Here is a 13,730-nt window from a genome sequence, read left to right on the forward strand (position 1 = left end):
GAATGATCCAAGATCTCACAACATTCCAAGTAAAAAGAAAGCTACCTATTGTTTCAGCAAGAGGAAATTATGGAGAATTTTTTGGTTACAATTTTCTTTTAATCGAAAAATATAAGCATATTATTAGATAATATATATATTCATTTAACAAGTTTAATGATTTTAGAAACGTCCGTTGTGAAGATATGATCGCGATTGAAATACACATGAAATCGTCGTTACACATAAAAATATATATAAATGGAAATAAAAAGATAACGTACCCGTGTGTCGTTTCATATCGTCTTCTTGTCTGCACTCGCTGAAGATGCGCTTCGTGATTCGTTTCTTTCTTCAACACACGCGAACTTTTTATTAAAAACGTTCGTTACTTTTATTTGCATTACTTTAACACGTAAATATAATAACGATTGATAATTATTACGCGCACTCATTTACACTGACTAAATTTGAACACGAAGGAGTACTTTCGTGTTTCGCTGTTAGAGGCGCACTTGTCCGAGCGATCTGGTGCTGCCATCTTGCGGGAAAGATTGTTCGACTGCACGAAGATTCACGCGCATGCGCGACTTGATGTGTCATCGCGAACAGCTGATAGGAGCAACTGTAGAAGACGGCGGACGGATCAATTGTATACATCGCTGTCAAAGAAAAAAATCTCGCCGAAAATATAATTTTCTCCAAGTACACATGCATAAATAAATATTGTTTAAAAATTATCATGGCATTTCTGGAGGTTTGTTTGATTACTCGCTTGTAATTTATCTTGATTTATCGTTTCTTTCTCGACGTATCTTTGCATCTATTGTTCCTTTTTCGACGCAAGATATAACCTAATGTTCTCGAAGCTACACATTATTATCTTTTTAGTGGAGACGCTTTAATTTCTTTGACTTGAAAAAGGAGGTTGATGAAGGAAAGATCGCGGCCGCATTCGGAGTAAGATGATTTTTTTATATATTATTATATAAACTAGGTGTATTTAACTTTTCAAATCATGTGAAAGAAAGAGGTTCTCTTATCCTAATTGATAATTTCTCGTACAGGATGCGCAAGTCGCTGCAGCTACCAGTGGCAATGGCAATCTCGTATTCGGGGATAATACAGGCAATGTACATTTAATAAACAGGGCGTATGAGATTACAACATTTCGAGCTTACGAAATTACGCTGGTGTTGGCTCAACAAGTTCAACATTCTACTTTTCTATTCACTATTGGTGTAAGAGTGCCATACTATAATCATTTCTTGCAAAAAGTATCTCTTTGATTGAATTTTATAATAGATTTAATCTAATTATTTGAATATAATGCATTAACAGGAAGACGAGGCCGGGTGCAACCCTACTATAAAGGTTTGGAATTTGGCAAAACCAGATAAGCAAGGTAATCCAACATGTGTTCGGATAAGCAGAGCCATACCTAGTTACCGAGCAGTTCCAGTGACAGCTTTATGTGTCCATACTAGTCTTACATTGATGGCTATTGGATTCGGAGATGGTTCTATTATGTTATATAGGTAAATAGAATATATTCTTTTTTTTCTTTTTTTTTTCTTTATCTTATTAGACTATTATTATTATCAAAATTCTATATATGTTTCACAAGATGTATTTATTACTTTATTATATATTTTGTGATACAATATTATATGCACTTTATAAAACAAAAATATTTTATTTATATTTAAATTTTTCATTTTCCAGAGGCGATCTGACTCGAGAGAGGAAAAATAAAATAAAGGTCTTGAAGGATGCCAATCTGTCTATTACTGGTCTGGCAATAAGAGCGACCGGTAAACAGACGCATCTGTTCGTCGCTATGCAAAACAGCGTATTTTTGTATAATATTACTGTTAAGGACAAAGAATTTAAATCTACTTTGGATACTATGGGCTGTGCGCGAAAATGCAGCGTGCTCGCTGAATCCATGCAGGACAGTCATTTTATGATCGGACGTAATGACGTATGTCGCACATAGTTTTAGCTCGTATTTTTAATTACATATACAAATAAAAAAAACTATTCAATTATAAAATTTTCAGGCTATTTATTGTTACACACCAGATGGTAGAGGTCCATGCTATGCAGTGGAAGGTCAAAAGATAATGCTAGAATGGTTCAGAACGTATTTAGTGATAGTAGCGAAAGAATCAGCAAACGTTCCGAGAGCAACGACTATATCTGCCAAACCCAAGTAATTAATACAAGCACATTAATTTTTTATAATTCCTTTACATTTATGTTATAACGCATATGTATTAAATTTTTATAGCACAATAGAACCAATACCGCCTGGTGTCGATAAGCATATTATTACTGTGCTCGATATCCAAAACAAGTTTATCGTTTTCTCTGCACCTATGGTGTCTGTCCAAGCAGTTCTGTCCGAGTGGGGTGGATTTTTTATACTTAGTGGGGATAACAAGTTGTATCATTTGGATGAGAAAGATCTACAATCGAAATTAGCATTGCTTTTTAAAAAGAATTTGTACGATGTTTCCATAAGGTATATATTAAATATTTAGTTGCAGTGAGATATTTAAAGCATTAATACAATAATTTTTAACAATACGACATTGTATATATTTTGTTGCAGAATAGCTAAAAATCAGCAGTATGATGCAGAAGGTCTCATAGACATTTTTCGTCAATATGGAGATCATTTATATTCCAAGGGGGATCATAACGGCGCTATAGAACAATACATAAAGACTATTGGCAAATTGGAACCATCTTACGTGATAAGAAAATTCTTAGATTCCCAACATATCGATAATTTGACGACGTACTTGCAAGCTTTGCATAAAAATGGACAAGCAACCGAAGATCATACTACTTTATTGTTAAATTGCTACACTAAACTTAATCATACCGATAAGTTAAAAGAATTTATTATGGTAAGTACATATCTGTCTACAAACTCAAATGTCTGCTAAAATATGTGATATGTGATATGTTTATAAATATGTATGGTATTTTATATATATTTATTATGTTGTTATATATAATTTAGACGAAAGATCGTGAGGTTGATTTCGATGTGGAAATAGCGATTAAAGTTTGTCGTCAAGCATCGCCAGAGGATGCTCTATTACTCGCACAGAAACATGGTAAACACGAGTGGTATCTTCGTATACAAATCGAAGACAAACATGAATACAAAAAGGCATTGGAGTACATGGCAACTTTAGAATTCGAAGAGGTATTATTATATCTATACATATATGTGTGCATAATTCTATAAAAGTAAATGTCCATATTGAAAAATGCTTCAAAAATTTTTTAGGCGGAAGCTAACATGAAGAAATATGGAAATATTTTAATAGAAAATGTGCCAAACGAATCTACACAGTTTTTAAAAGCCTTATGCACAAATTATAAACCTTCCGACAAACCTCTTGTAGATCAGGTATGTGTACATATCTCACTCTCATATTTTTATATTGATTTTAAGTGTTAATTATTATCTGAGAAGAAATTAAAAACGGTGGAAATATCTTTATCTCGTTCTCTTCTTCCTGTAGGAAGCATTAAATGGCTATACAGAGCAGCGTATCGATAAAGCCAATCCAGAAGATTTTATTCATCTATTTCTAAATAATTCTGAACGACTCGTAGAGTTCTTGGAGCATTTAGTTAAATCAGATACAAGGTTACAATATTTCATAAAACAGACACAGTATTCTATCATGAAGTGTTAACTCTATCTTTTCTTTATCTCTTGTAGGTGGAGTACACTTGTTTACAATACATTAGTGGAACATTATTTACATGTTTGGTCAGCTTTAGACAATGATGTAGCTAAAGTACAATATGAACAGAAAATTGTACGACTCTTGCAAAATTCCGAAGCTCATTATGATAAAGACCAAATATTAATACTTTGTCATCAGCATAATTTCAGGAAAGGATTGCTTTTCCTCTACGAAGAGAGCAAACTGTAAGTCACGGTCATATATTACATTATGAGAAATTATGTCACATGCAGAAACATCAATATGTGTGAAATTGATTGACATATTGATATAATTTTCAGATATCAAGAAATATTAAGGTTTCATTTACGCGAGGGCGACAGCGAACAAGTTCTCGCCACCTGCAAGAGATTTGGTCATCAGGATCCTAATTTGTGGGTACAAGCCTTGTGGAGCGTAGCTAAAAACAAGGATGCACCAACGAAACTCCTCGCGGATATATTAGCATATATCGGTGAGTATATATATATATATATATATTCGCTAAATATTAATTATATTTTTTTCAATCAAAACAAAATCAAAACTGTTGTTACAGCTCAAGAAAGACTGTTGTCTCCTTTGATGGTTATTGATGCAATTTCCACATCACTCACCTGTACATTGGGAGATGTTAGAAGTTATTTATGCAGTGTATTACGAACGGAAAATGAACAGACTCAAGCTGATACGGAATTGACACAGAAATACAGAGCCGATACTCTTAAATTACGGGAACAAATAGAGGCAATAAAGAATAACACGATAATCTTTCAAGGATCGCGATGTAGCGCGTGCCATCATCAGCTAGAATTACCGTCTGTACATTTCATGTGTCAACATTCATATCATCAACAGTAAGCTTTTCTAATTATTTTTTGTTATCATTTGTACATAAAATTGCTATCACGTAATTCGTCTCAATTTATCTTTTTTTGTTGTAACAGTTGCTTCCAAAGCTTTTCGGAAAATGAAAACGAATGTCCAGCGTGCTTACCAAACAATAAGAAGTTGCTAGATATTATAAAAGCACAAGAGCAATCAAGAGACTTACACGAAACATTCCACAGTCTTCTCGATCGAGCGGAAGATCCGTTTTCTTTAGTGGCCGATTATTTTGGCAGAGGTGTTTTTAAGAAATTAACAGTAATTACCGATTCAGACAAATCGTTACCTACACCAACTAAGTTGGAGGAGCCTAAATTAAATTATGGTCCGGGCGCGGAAGCGAGACTCCGATTAAATGAAGGAAAGAGTTCTATCTCAGGTTTATATCTACGATTTAATTAAACGTTTTTTGAAGTAAATTTATATAATGATAATTATATAATCGATATGATTCTTCCAGTAGGAAAAACGGAATCTCGACGAGCCGGATATGATGTTCCCACATTAATAACGGAAGAGCGTTATCGTAGTTTTGCAAAACCGGACGTGTATTCCTCGTCGTTGGAGGCGAATATATCGGGAACAGGGAGTGGTTTATCGACACCACGAGGTAATTCCGCTAAAGCTTCCCCGGTGCCGATCAGAGAAGCCCGTATCTTGAACAGTACCACACCAAAGTCATCGCCGATCGAGAAGTTCTTCGTTCCACCAAAAAACCCTATTGCGCCATCAAATCCTTTCGAGACTGATGATTACGACGAATCTAAAAATCCTTTCGCCAATGACGACGATGGCGATGCAAATAATCCTTTTAAAGATGACGATGATAATGATAATGACGCGGCTGATAATGATGATGACGATTACAATAAAAATCTAAATCCATTTGGTAGGTAAACCACGAACTAGATATAATGTATATATATGTATATATATATACTGATAAACGAATGCGCAAAAGAGCAAAGAAGAGAAAATATTGTCAAACGCATGCTTTAACAACAAGCATTATGCAATGAATTTACGAATCTAATATACACTATGTGTAAACTTGTATAGTACATATTTCAATTTTATATGCTGTATAAACTCATTTATCATTAATATTATATTTCTTTCACTTTCGCAAGTAAAAGACTTTATATGCTGTATAAATCTTTATCTATCTATAAGATTTAATATTTATCTGAGAACTAGCAAAGAGAGAAATATTTAAAGTACTATGCTTTCTGTATCTTTGCATATGTGAAAGATAGTAATTAAATTACGCCAATTTTAAAATGCTGATATTTGAGACAAAAGAATCATATAATAAATTAATCAATAAGATTACATCAATTCTTGTTTATATCATGAGATTATAATATAAAAGATAATTAAATAAAAATTTTAAGAGATTAAAGATTGGCTCTGATTATAGCTGATAATAAATTTATATTATTTCACTGTGCTAATGTTTATATTTTGTTAGTTTTGTTCTCGCAATTATAATTATTAAAAATAAAAGTGATAAGCTTTAAAACTAAAGTGAAGTTAAATCCAAGCATGGGACAGATTATTACAAAATAATGATGCCTTTGTGTGTGCTGCATCTATTTACTTCAATAGAACAACACTCGTGTAAAAGTATCTAATAAAGAGGGACACATTATAAGACATTGTACAATTATAATACATTAAGAATTAAAAAAAAATTTAAAAATATAAATCTGTGTATATATTTTTGTGTTTACTAATTTTTTATATTTACCTTAATTTTACCCTCCATTTATAATCAATTAATTTATTTTAGATTTATTAGATCTTTCAAGAGTATAAAGCATGCAAATATGTTTTTATTATAGTATCTCTTTTATTATAATATATTGTAATTTTTTTTATATTGGTATCTTTTTATGCATGATATTTTCTCTGGAATCGCCGATCGAATTTTATCGAGAATTCTTTCATAAATTGCATACATTTTTAATGCATTTTTATTGCATACTTTTCCCAGTGGTAGATATCGTGAGAGAAAATTCGCGCTTTTATTGCGTCATCATCGCCATAATAATTACTTATTCAACAAGGGTTGTTCAGTGGTTAATAAGGAATTTGAATGGGATTAATAATATTTCTCCGTGAAAAAACCAACCCGCTATTATACGAAATATGTAAGATGAAAAGGAATGTTGTAAATTGCGTTCCAAAAAAAGAGGGAAATCCACGAATAAAAACTTTTACCTTATTCATCCCCATTTCATCCCCCATTTTTGTCAGGATGGTAGCACTGATTGCGAGCTGACGTCATTGTTGAGTTCCGAAATTGAAATCAATAAGCGATGTGCAATGTTGTGTGTACATCACGGACGGTGGGAAATGGCGATTATGTCAAAACATCGTGTTAGATCTCATTGTGCTTGATCGCGGAATCGACGCGGATATTCGCTAGCGAAATGGCTCGCAACAGCAAGAAGAAACTCGCGATATTCGCGGGTACATCAAAGTGTCTAATTTACGTAAGTAGCCTCGTCCTTGATGAACAGATATAATGCTCATTTTTTCCTAGCTTCTTTTTTTAAGCGATTTTCATAAAAAAAATATATATCAGATTTAGAAATTATTAATTTATACTCTATACTATCAATATATATATATATATATATATATATATATATATATATATATATATATATATATGTATGTATGTATATGTATACATATATAATTTTTATATTTAAATAATTTGTTTGGAGCTCTTTTCACAAACAATGGAATTATCCATATGTGCTTTCAAATGTCATTGTTATTCAAAATGTTCATTATTATTTTGGGATTCATTATTATTTAGGATTTTGTGATAATATTAAATCATATTAAAATATATTTAATTGTGGATTAAGTGTATATAATATTTCTCCTTTTTTTATGAATCTTTATGAAGGATAATGTAATTTGTTTTTAGGCAGAAGCAAAGTATTGTGCCTCTGAAATGCCTGGAGAAATAAAATACTATGAGTAAGTTGTATTTTCTGACACTTAAACAATTTTAACTACATTTAATCTGAGTTTTTTAGTTTTACAAAAATTATTTATATTACTTAAATATTATGTATTTTTTTTTTATCAATTGTAACACATCTTACAGATGTTCAAGAACAGAATATTGTTGCGCTTTTGGTTGTTGTGTGTCACCTGGACTCCATTTCCATCATTTATGGTACTATTGGTAAGTAGAATCTTTCACAATAATTTGTTTCTGCCCCAATAATTACATCAATATTTTATATAATAAGTTGTATATAAGTCTGCATCGTATAGAGTCTGCGGCTACAAAGTATCAATAATTAAAATTTTAAAAAGAGCCAAGAATTAATCGCTTGTATATTTCGACACTACACTGTTTGCAGATTAATTTTATATCTTAAACATGGGAGCGTACAAATTCTTTTATTAAATATACATAATATAAGAATGCTCCGCGTAGGATCCGTGGCGACATAATGTCGACTTTTAATATTTTAAGACGAGCCAAAAATTAATCTCTTGTATATTTCGATGGTACATTGTTTGCAGAATATTTTGGTATCATGCAGACACCGGCGTACAAATTCTTTTATTAAATATACATTATATAAGAATGTGTCGCGTAGGGTCCGCGGCAACAAAGTATCGATTTTTAATATTTTAAAGCGAGCCAAAAATTCATCTCTTGTATATTTCGATAGTACATTGTTTGTAGAAAATTTTAGTACCAAGCAGACACCAGCGTATAAATTCTTTTATTTAATATACATAATATAAGAATGCGCCGCATAAGGTTCGCGGTGATATAGACCCATATTCAAGATCTTCTTTTATCAATAGAAGAAGATCCAGTATTTGGGCCATAGTGTCGGCATTTAATATTTTGAGAAGAGCCAAAAATCCATCGAAATATACAAGCGATGAATTTTTGGATAGCCTTTAAATATTAAAAATCGACACTGACACTCGCCGCGGACACTCTATATGCGGCGCATATTTATAATATGTATATTAAATAAAAGAATTTGTACGTTGGTGTCTGCTTGGTACCAAAATATTCTGAAAACAATGTACTATTTAAATATACAAGGGATGAATTTTTGGCTCGCCTTAAAATATTAAAAATCGATACTTTGTTGCATCTTATAATAATATATAAAAATGTTTCAGGATCCTGGTTATAATCATGTTCCTTGTGTGTTCCGGTGGTGGCTGGTGGTATCGATACTGGTTACAGGGCAGATATAGAGCAGCATCTTCAGCTATTCCAACGCGATCTTCCAATACCAGATCTCAACATTCTCTTCGCAATGCATCTTGTCAAGCGCAGCAAGCTCGTATTACATACAATTCAGCCAGAAATACCGTCCTATTGCATCGTATGTGGAAAGGTTTGTATTTTTTTATAAATAAAGCGCATAAAATGCACATATATATTTATGTAAATTTTTATAATAGGTCCTCAAAGAAATACAGCAGCGCCAACGTATAATAGTAATGCAACAACTTCAACGCACTATCAAAATATGAATGTAGTGTTGAATGATACCAGTTGCCCTTACTATCAATTATACGGTCCACCACCTAGTTATGAGACAGTGATAGCGCAGACACGCGGGAAAATCTCCAATCCAGCGTCACCGGAATCTTCTGCGCGATTGAATCTACAAACGGCGAACGTGATACCAAATCCAAGTGTATCGCAGTGTTTCTTCTACACTTGCAATTCTCCAGCTAGATTGATAGACGGTAACGCGAATCAAAGTGATAACGCGACTTCCCGCCAGCTCGACAATCACGAGAGTGTTCCGTTCGCGCATTTCTCGCAATATTGCGTATCGAATGGCGCTATTAGTCAAAACGTGTGCGTTCCTTTAGAGTATCCAGAGGAATCGATCGCCTCTGGAGGAAGCAATTTTAGTCACAGTTACCAGAATAGTCCACAACGGCTGCCAGGATATCCAACGGACAGATCGTCCGATACCTCGGATGCGGAAAACGCGACTCATGGTTACGAAGTTCAGAATGCAGAAGGATGTGCAATGCTCAATATTGATACTGCGATTGGCAGCTACAGAGAACGCAGCCCATGGCATAGAAATAATCAAGCTGTATTGAAAGTCCACGGTAAAATTAGCGCGCAGGATGAAAATCGAGCGTTTCAGCAAAGATGCGCGACAATCGCGGAGATGCGTATGCCCTCGCCTAAATCAGAGGAGAGCGAAAGCGAGAACGAATTTAAGCGTATATGTCCCGTGATTGTTCCGGTGCAGAGAAACTTCCCGAGACAACGTACGGATTACGGCGGTTCCCTGCGATTACCGCGCAGTCACACTGGAGATGTCATTTATCAAGGCGACAGCTTCCAAAGAATTTCCTTAAAAGATTCGTCGAGCTCTCAACGGCGCGCTTTTAATTGTTCCAATCGAATGGCAACTTCCGAGAACGCACTTCGTAACGCAAATTCTCCGGGACAAGAGGCTGTTGCGAGCTCCTCTCAATCAAATCCATCCAATAATGTGATATTAGAATCTTTTATTTTTGAAAATGCGCAATTGCCTCCGAGTGAAAATGTCGAAGAGGCGCGTGATCTTCGTACAATGAATCGGAGTACAAACTTTGATCTTGAAAGTAAATACAAATTAAACAGATCGAAGTCGCTAGACTGAATATAAATTGAAATCCTTATCATTGTATTACGCGATGCTTATATATTCTTGTATGTCTCTGTTATTCGCGCGTAACTTGTATAGCAATACAAACATAATAATCGTTCGTTATCGAGAATCACATTAGAATAATCCTCACCTGTTTCTGAATATCGCATTCTGAATAAAACAACGGGAGGATTCTATTTTATTAAAAATAATGCGATATGTATCTTCTTTAATACGTACATATTTAATGATTTATTTCATTCAGCAATATTCCATATTTACCGACTTCAAATTATTGTTTCGCGTTACTCATCGCATCTTTAATTGTCGAATCTAATAATTAAATCTCGTGCATCATCCATTATTCTCTCGCGCAGAATTAGCGAATATAATATATTAGACGTTAGACTTAAATTGCACTTTCGCAGTATTTTTTGCAAATAATATCGCAATTCCGAAGCTAAACTATTTTTTGATTACCTATTGATATTAAATATTATCTAAGTGTGATAGGTGATAGTGTGGTCTTACATACACCGACAAAGCATCTTATTTCTGATATCTGCGACACATACTGCCAGGAGGAGATCTTTTTCAACGTTGTATTAGACATTGATCTAATTTTTATTCCTGCACTATATAATTAACGTAATTTAAGATTTTGGAACGGTTAAAAAAACAGTGTTTCAGAAACGTTGCATTTCCACAGACAGCGGCCCAATTTAATCCACTTACGCACAAAAAAGAATATCAATCATTGTGTTTCATTTCTCTATATCTACGTAACGATATGTAAGCAAATAATTATCGCACATTTCTTTAATCCTCGAATGGAAACGCACTTGTGAACAAAGTCTTTACAGAAGAGATTAAAATCTTCAAAAAAAAAGAAACAAAAAAAATAACATAAAATTTATTTTTTAAATATTATAATATATAAATTTCGACGTATTTTCTAACGATAATATTGATATCAAACTTGACAAATGCCGAAATGGTCTCATTCTTTGAGCTATATATATTTCAAGTCGGTCAAGCCAGTCCTCTATATAAGCCTCTGTCACACGTATGTGCACATTAATATTATCTCGATATTAAAAAAAGTGCGTAAAGTTAATTACTACACATTGCACACGTATTTAAAGGTAAGATATAGTTATCCGAAATAATTATATAGTTTGTTCACGATTAAAGCAGGGATATACTGCTGTAATAAAAATGCTACCGCGTAAAAATATAAAAAAACGGAAGTGGTTCAAAATTGAACTTTAGAAAAGCACGAACGTGAGAAAATATATATACGCTAAAAACAATTTATTCCATTTAATTCTACTTAATAACACGCGATCGTGTTTGTAAATGTAACGATCGTGTTTGTACAACAAGTGTTTAAAATTTTCGCTCTCTTCTATTTTTATTCTGCACATATATTGTGCAAGAAGAAAGACTGTCCTCGTGCTGTGACATGAACGACATTTAATTTACAATACTTTTATCAATCAATGGGCAACATTAAATTGCAATGATCGAATTATATCGGTTAGATAAATTATTGGATTATAAGCCATCGGTTTATACGCGCTACACTTCTTCGATTATCTTTTGATACAATACGCATACAAGTACACAATCAGCATTTTTTAAGGTCGCAGAATATTACGTCGAATGCGCTAATCCTTCAATTTAGATTCTTGAATTATAATAGCGGTCCAAGAAACGCGTACGTGCCAATAGCGACAAGTCCACTAGATAAGCAAGAGTATTGGATAAGCGAGGCACAGTCTCGTATTGCCAAGGAAGTCTTGCTTTAAAATGCAAAACAAAATAAAAGATATATATATATATATATATATATATATACACAATTATTTTTTGTAACCGATCCTAATTAATAAATGGGGGCTGTTTAATGAGTCCGCGTGATTAAACCATAAGCTTGTACTATTGTGTATATCGTGTGTGTGTGTGTGTGTATGGTACACATATGTAATGTGTGTGTATGTATATGTATGTACGCATGTACACACGATAGATTACGATAGATTACGAATCTAATAAGGATTTCTAGTCAGAAGCTACTATATTTTGTGTGCGTGCGTAGTCTGCGCGTCATATCGTATAGCTTTAATAAGCTCTAGTTTGAACGATCTTCTCACAATAATGTGCAATCATGTATTCGCGCGGAATCAATGACATTGTGTAAGATTCTATACTATAATGTGAAAGAATGTCTGTCCGAAATAAAGACACGAAATATTTATTCACATATACATCTAAAATAGTCTATTTATAAAGTCCTTTAAAGCAATAGAATATATTTATTTACAAGCATACATAGATATGAAATAAGGGAATGCAGAAAAGATGAATGCTAGAAAAATGAATCTATTCCAAATTTATTAAAAAATCTAGCATTAAAATTTAATGCGGTAGAAATATAAATTTTCAATTTTCTCGAAATGATATAAAGTAATTTAAAGATTGTTAAAAATAAAATCTTTTCTATTTATTTCTATAATTTCATCTGTAATTTATTTTAACTAGACCAAAACAAGCGCGCGCTACGCGCGCGCCAATCTTCGATTTTATACTCATAAGAATTATATTTTCAAAAAAATAATATAAAGTTTGTTGATAGAAATCAGTTGATAACTGTCAAAATAATTAACCGAGTTTAAAGTATAATAACATGCGTATTATTTAAAATATATTATTTTAATTTTTATAACACATTATTTCAAAACTTAATTAGGAATTAACGTTTTAATCAACTGATTTCTGTCAAAAAATATTAATAAAACGTTAATTTGCTAATTAAATTATAAAATAATAATACATTAAAAATATAAAAATAGTTATATGTTGTATATAATATATTATAACACCTTATCTTCGATTATAATAATTTTTGACAGAAATTAACAAGGCAAATATTCTAAGACTTATAGTTTTTTACATTTTAGAATTTCAATTTTGAAAGCTATTCGCGAAAATTAATCAAACTATAAGTCGTAAAGCAACGGACATGGGCGGGTTTGAAAGATTTTTTTAAGGTCTACAAAACGAGCCCACAGAAAATGTTCTAGGCCTTATAGAGGCCTTAATTTTCGCAAAAAACGTTTAAACTTTGATTGCAAAAATTAAGGCCTGTATAAGTCCTAGAACATTTTCTGTAGGCTCGTTTTGTAGACCTTGAAAAAATCTTTAAAACCCGCTTATGCCCGTTGCTTTACGACTTATAGTTTGATTCATTTTCGCGAATAGCTTTCAAAATTGAAATTCTAAAATGTAAAAAACTTATCATACAAGAATATACAATTAGAAATAATAGGTTCCATTTAAGAAATTGAATGTATATATATGTATATAGATAATCGTTTGAAGATCACATAGAGGTCACCTTCAATTCCTTAAATGGAATCTATTATTTCTAATTGCATATTCT

General features: G+C 32.6%; 2 protein-coding genes across 3 annotated transcripts; both read left to right on the forward strand.

The window, feature by feature from the left end:
- The first annotated feature begins 596 nt into the window (after positions 1 to 596).
- On the forward strand, positions 597 to 6,300 carry Vps11 (vacuolar protein sorting 11). Of its 2 annotated transcripts, none has more exons than XM_083033786.1 (16): positions 597 to 736; positions 871 to 939; positions 1,047 to 1,220; positions 1,321 to 1,517; positions 1,705 to 1,963; positions 2,043 to 2,194; positions 2,273 to 2,506; positions 2,597 to 2,897; positions 3,014 to 3,202; positions 3,287 to 3,409; positions 3,525 to 3,652; positions 3,728 to 3,940; positions 4,037 to 4,209; positions 4,294 to 4,591; positions 4,682 to 5,001; positions 5,083 to 6,300. In XM_083033786.1, the coding sequence occupies exons 1-16, from the start codon at positions 722 to 724 to the stop codon at positions 5,517 to 5,519; spliced, it is 3,282 nt and encodes a 1,093-aa protein (XP_082889912.1). In that variant the 5' UTR covers positions 597 to 721; the 3' UTR covers positions 5,520 to 6,300. The 2 variants fall into 2 exon arrangements, with proteins under 2 accessions (XP_082889912.1, XP_082889913.1); XM_083033787.1 differs by having other exon boundaries at positions 5,086 to 6,300.
- Positions 6,301 to 6,932: 632 nt separating this feature from the next.
- LOC145933762 (uncharacterized) lies at positions 6,933 to 12,614 on the forward strand. The gene is made up of 5 exons (XM_083033753.1): positions 6,933 to 7,120; positions 7,567 to 7,619; positions 7,750 to 7,830; positions 8,799 to 9,019; positions 9,087 to 12,614. Exons 1-5 carry the CDS (start codon positions 7,058 to 7,060, stop codon positions 10,295 to 10,297), a joined length of 1,629 nt encoding a protein of 542 aa, XP_082889879.1. The 5' UTR covers positions 6,933 to 7,057; the 3' UTR covers positions 10,298 to 12,614.
- Positions 12,615 to 13,730: the final 1,116 nt, after the last annotated feature.

The sequence above is a fragment of the Prenolepis imparis genome, unplaced genomic scaffold (assembly GCF_030444845.1).
Source record: "Prenolepis imparis isolate NDT839.2.m4 unplaced genomic scaffold, iyPreImpa1.0 SCAF_3, whole genome shotgun sequence".
NCBI lineage: Eukaryota > Metazoa > Arthropoda > Insecta > Hymenoptera > Formicidae > Prenolepis > Prenolepis imparis.

What these genes read in the sequence shown, in the direction of transcription:
- Vps11 (XM_083033786.1), top strand. An exon ending in AGATCGCGGCCGCATTCGGA is followed by an intron (nt 940 to 1,046) that starts GTAAGATGATTT and finishes TTTCTCGTACAG; the next exon opens with GATGCGCAAGTCGCTGCAGC. An exon ending in ACAAACCTCTTGTAGATCAG is followed by an intron (nt 3,410 to 3,524) that starts GTATGTGTACAT and finishes TTCTTCCTGTAG; the next exon opens with GAAGCATTAAATGGCTATAC.
- LOC145933762 (XM_083033753.1), top strand. Translation starts at nt 7,058, where the DNA reads ATGGCTCGCAACAGCAAGAAGAAACTCGCGATATTCGCGGGTACATCA. An exon ending in CATCAAAGTGTCTAATTTAC is followed by an intron (nt 7,121 to 7,566) that starts GTAAGTAGCCTC and finishes ATTTGTTTTTAG; the next exon opens with GCAGAAGCAAAGTATTGTGC. An exon ending in CATCATTTATGGTACTATTG is followed by an intron (nt 7,831 to 8,798) that starts GTAAGTAGAATC and finishes AAAATGTTTCAG; the next exon opens with GATCCTGGTTATAATCATGT.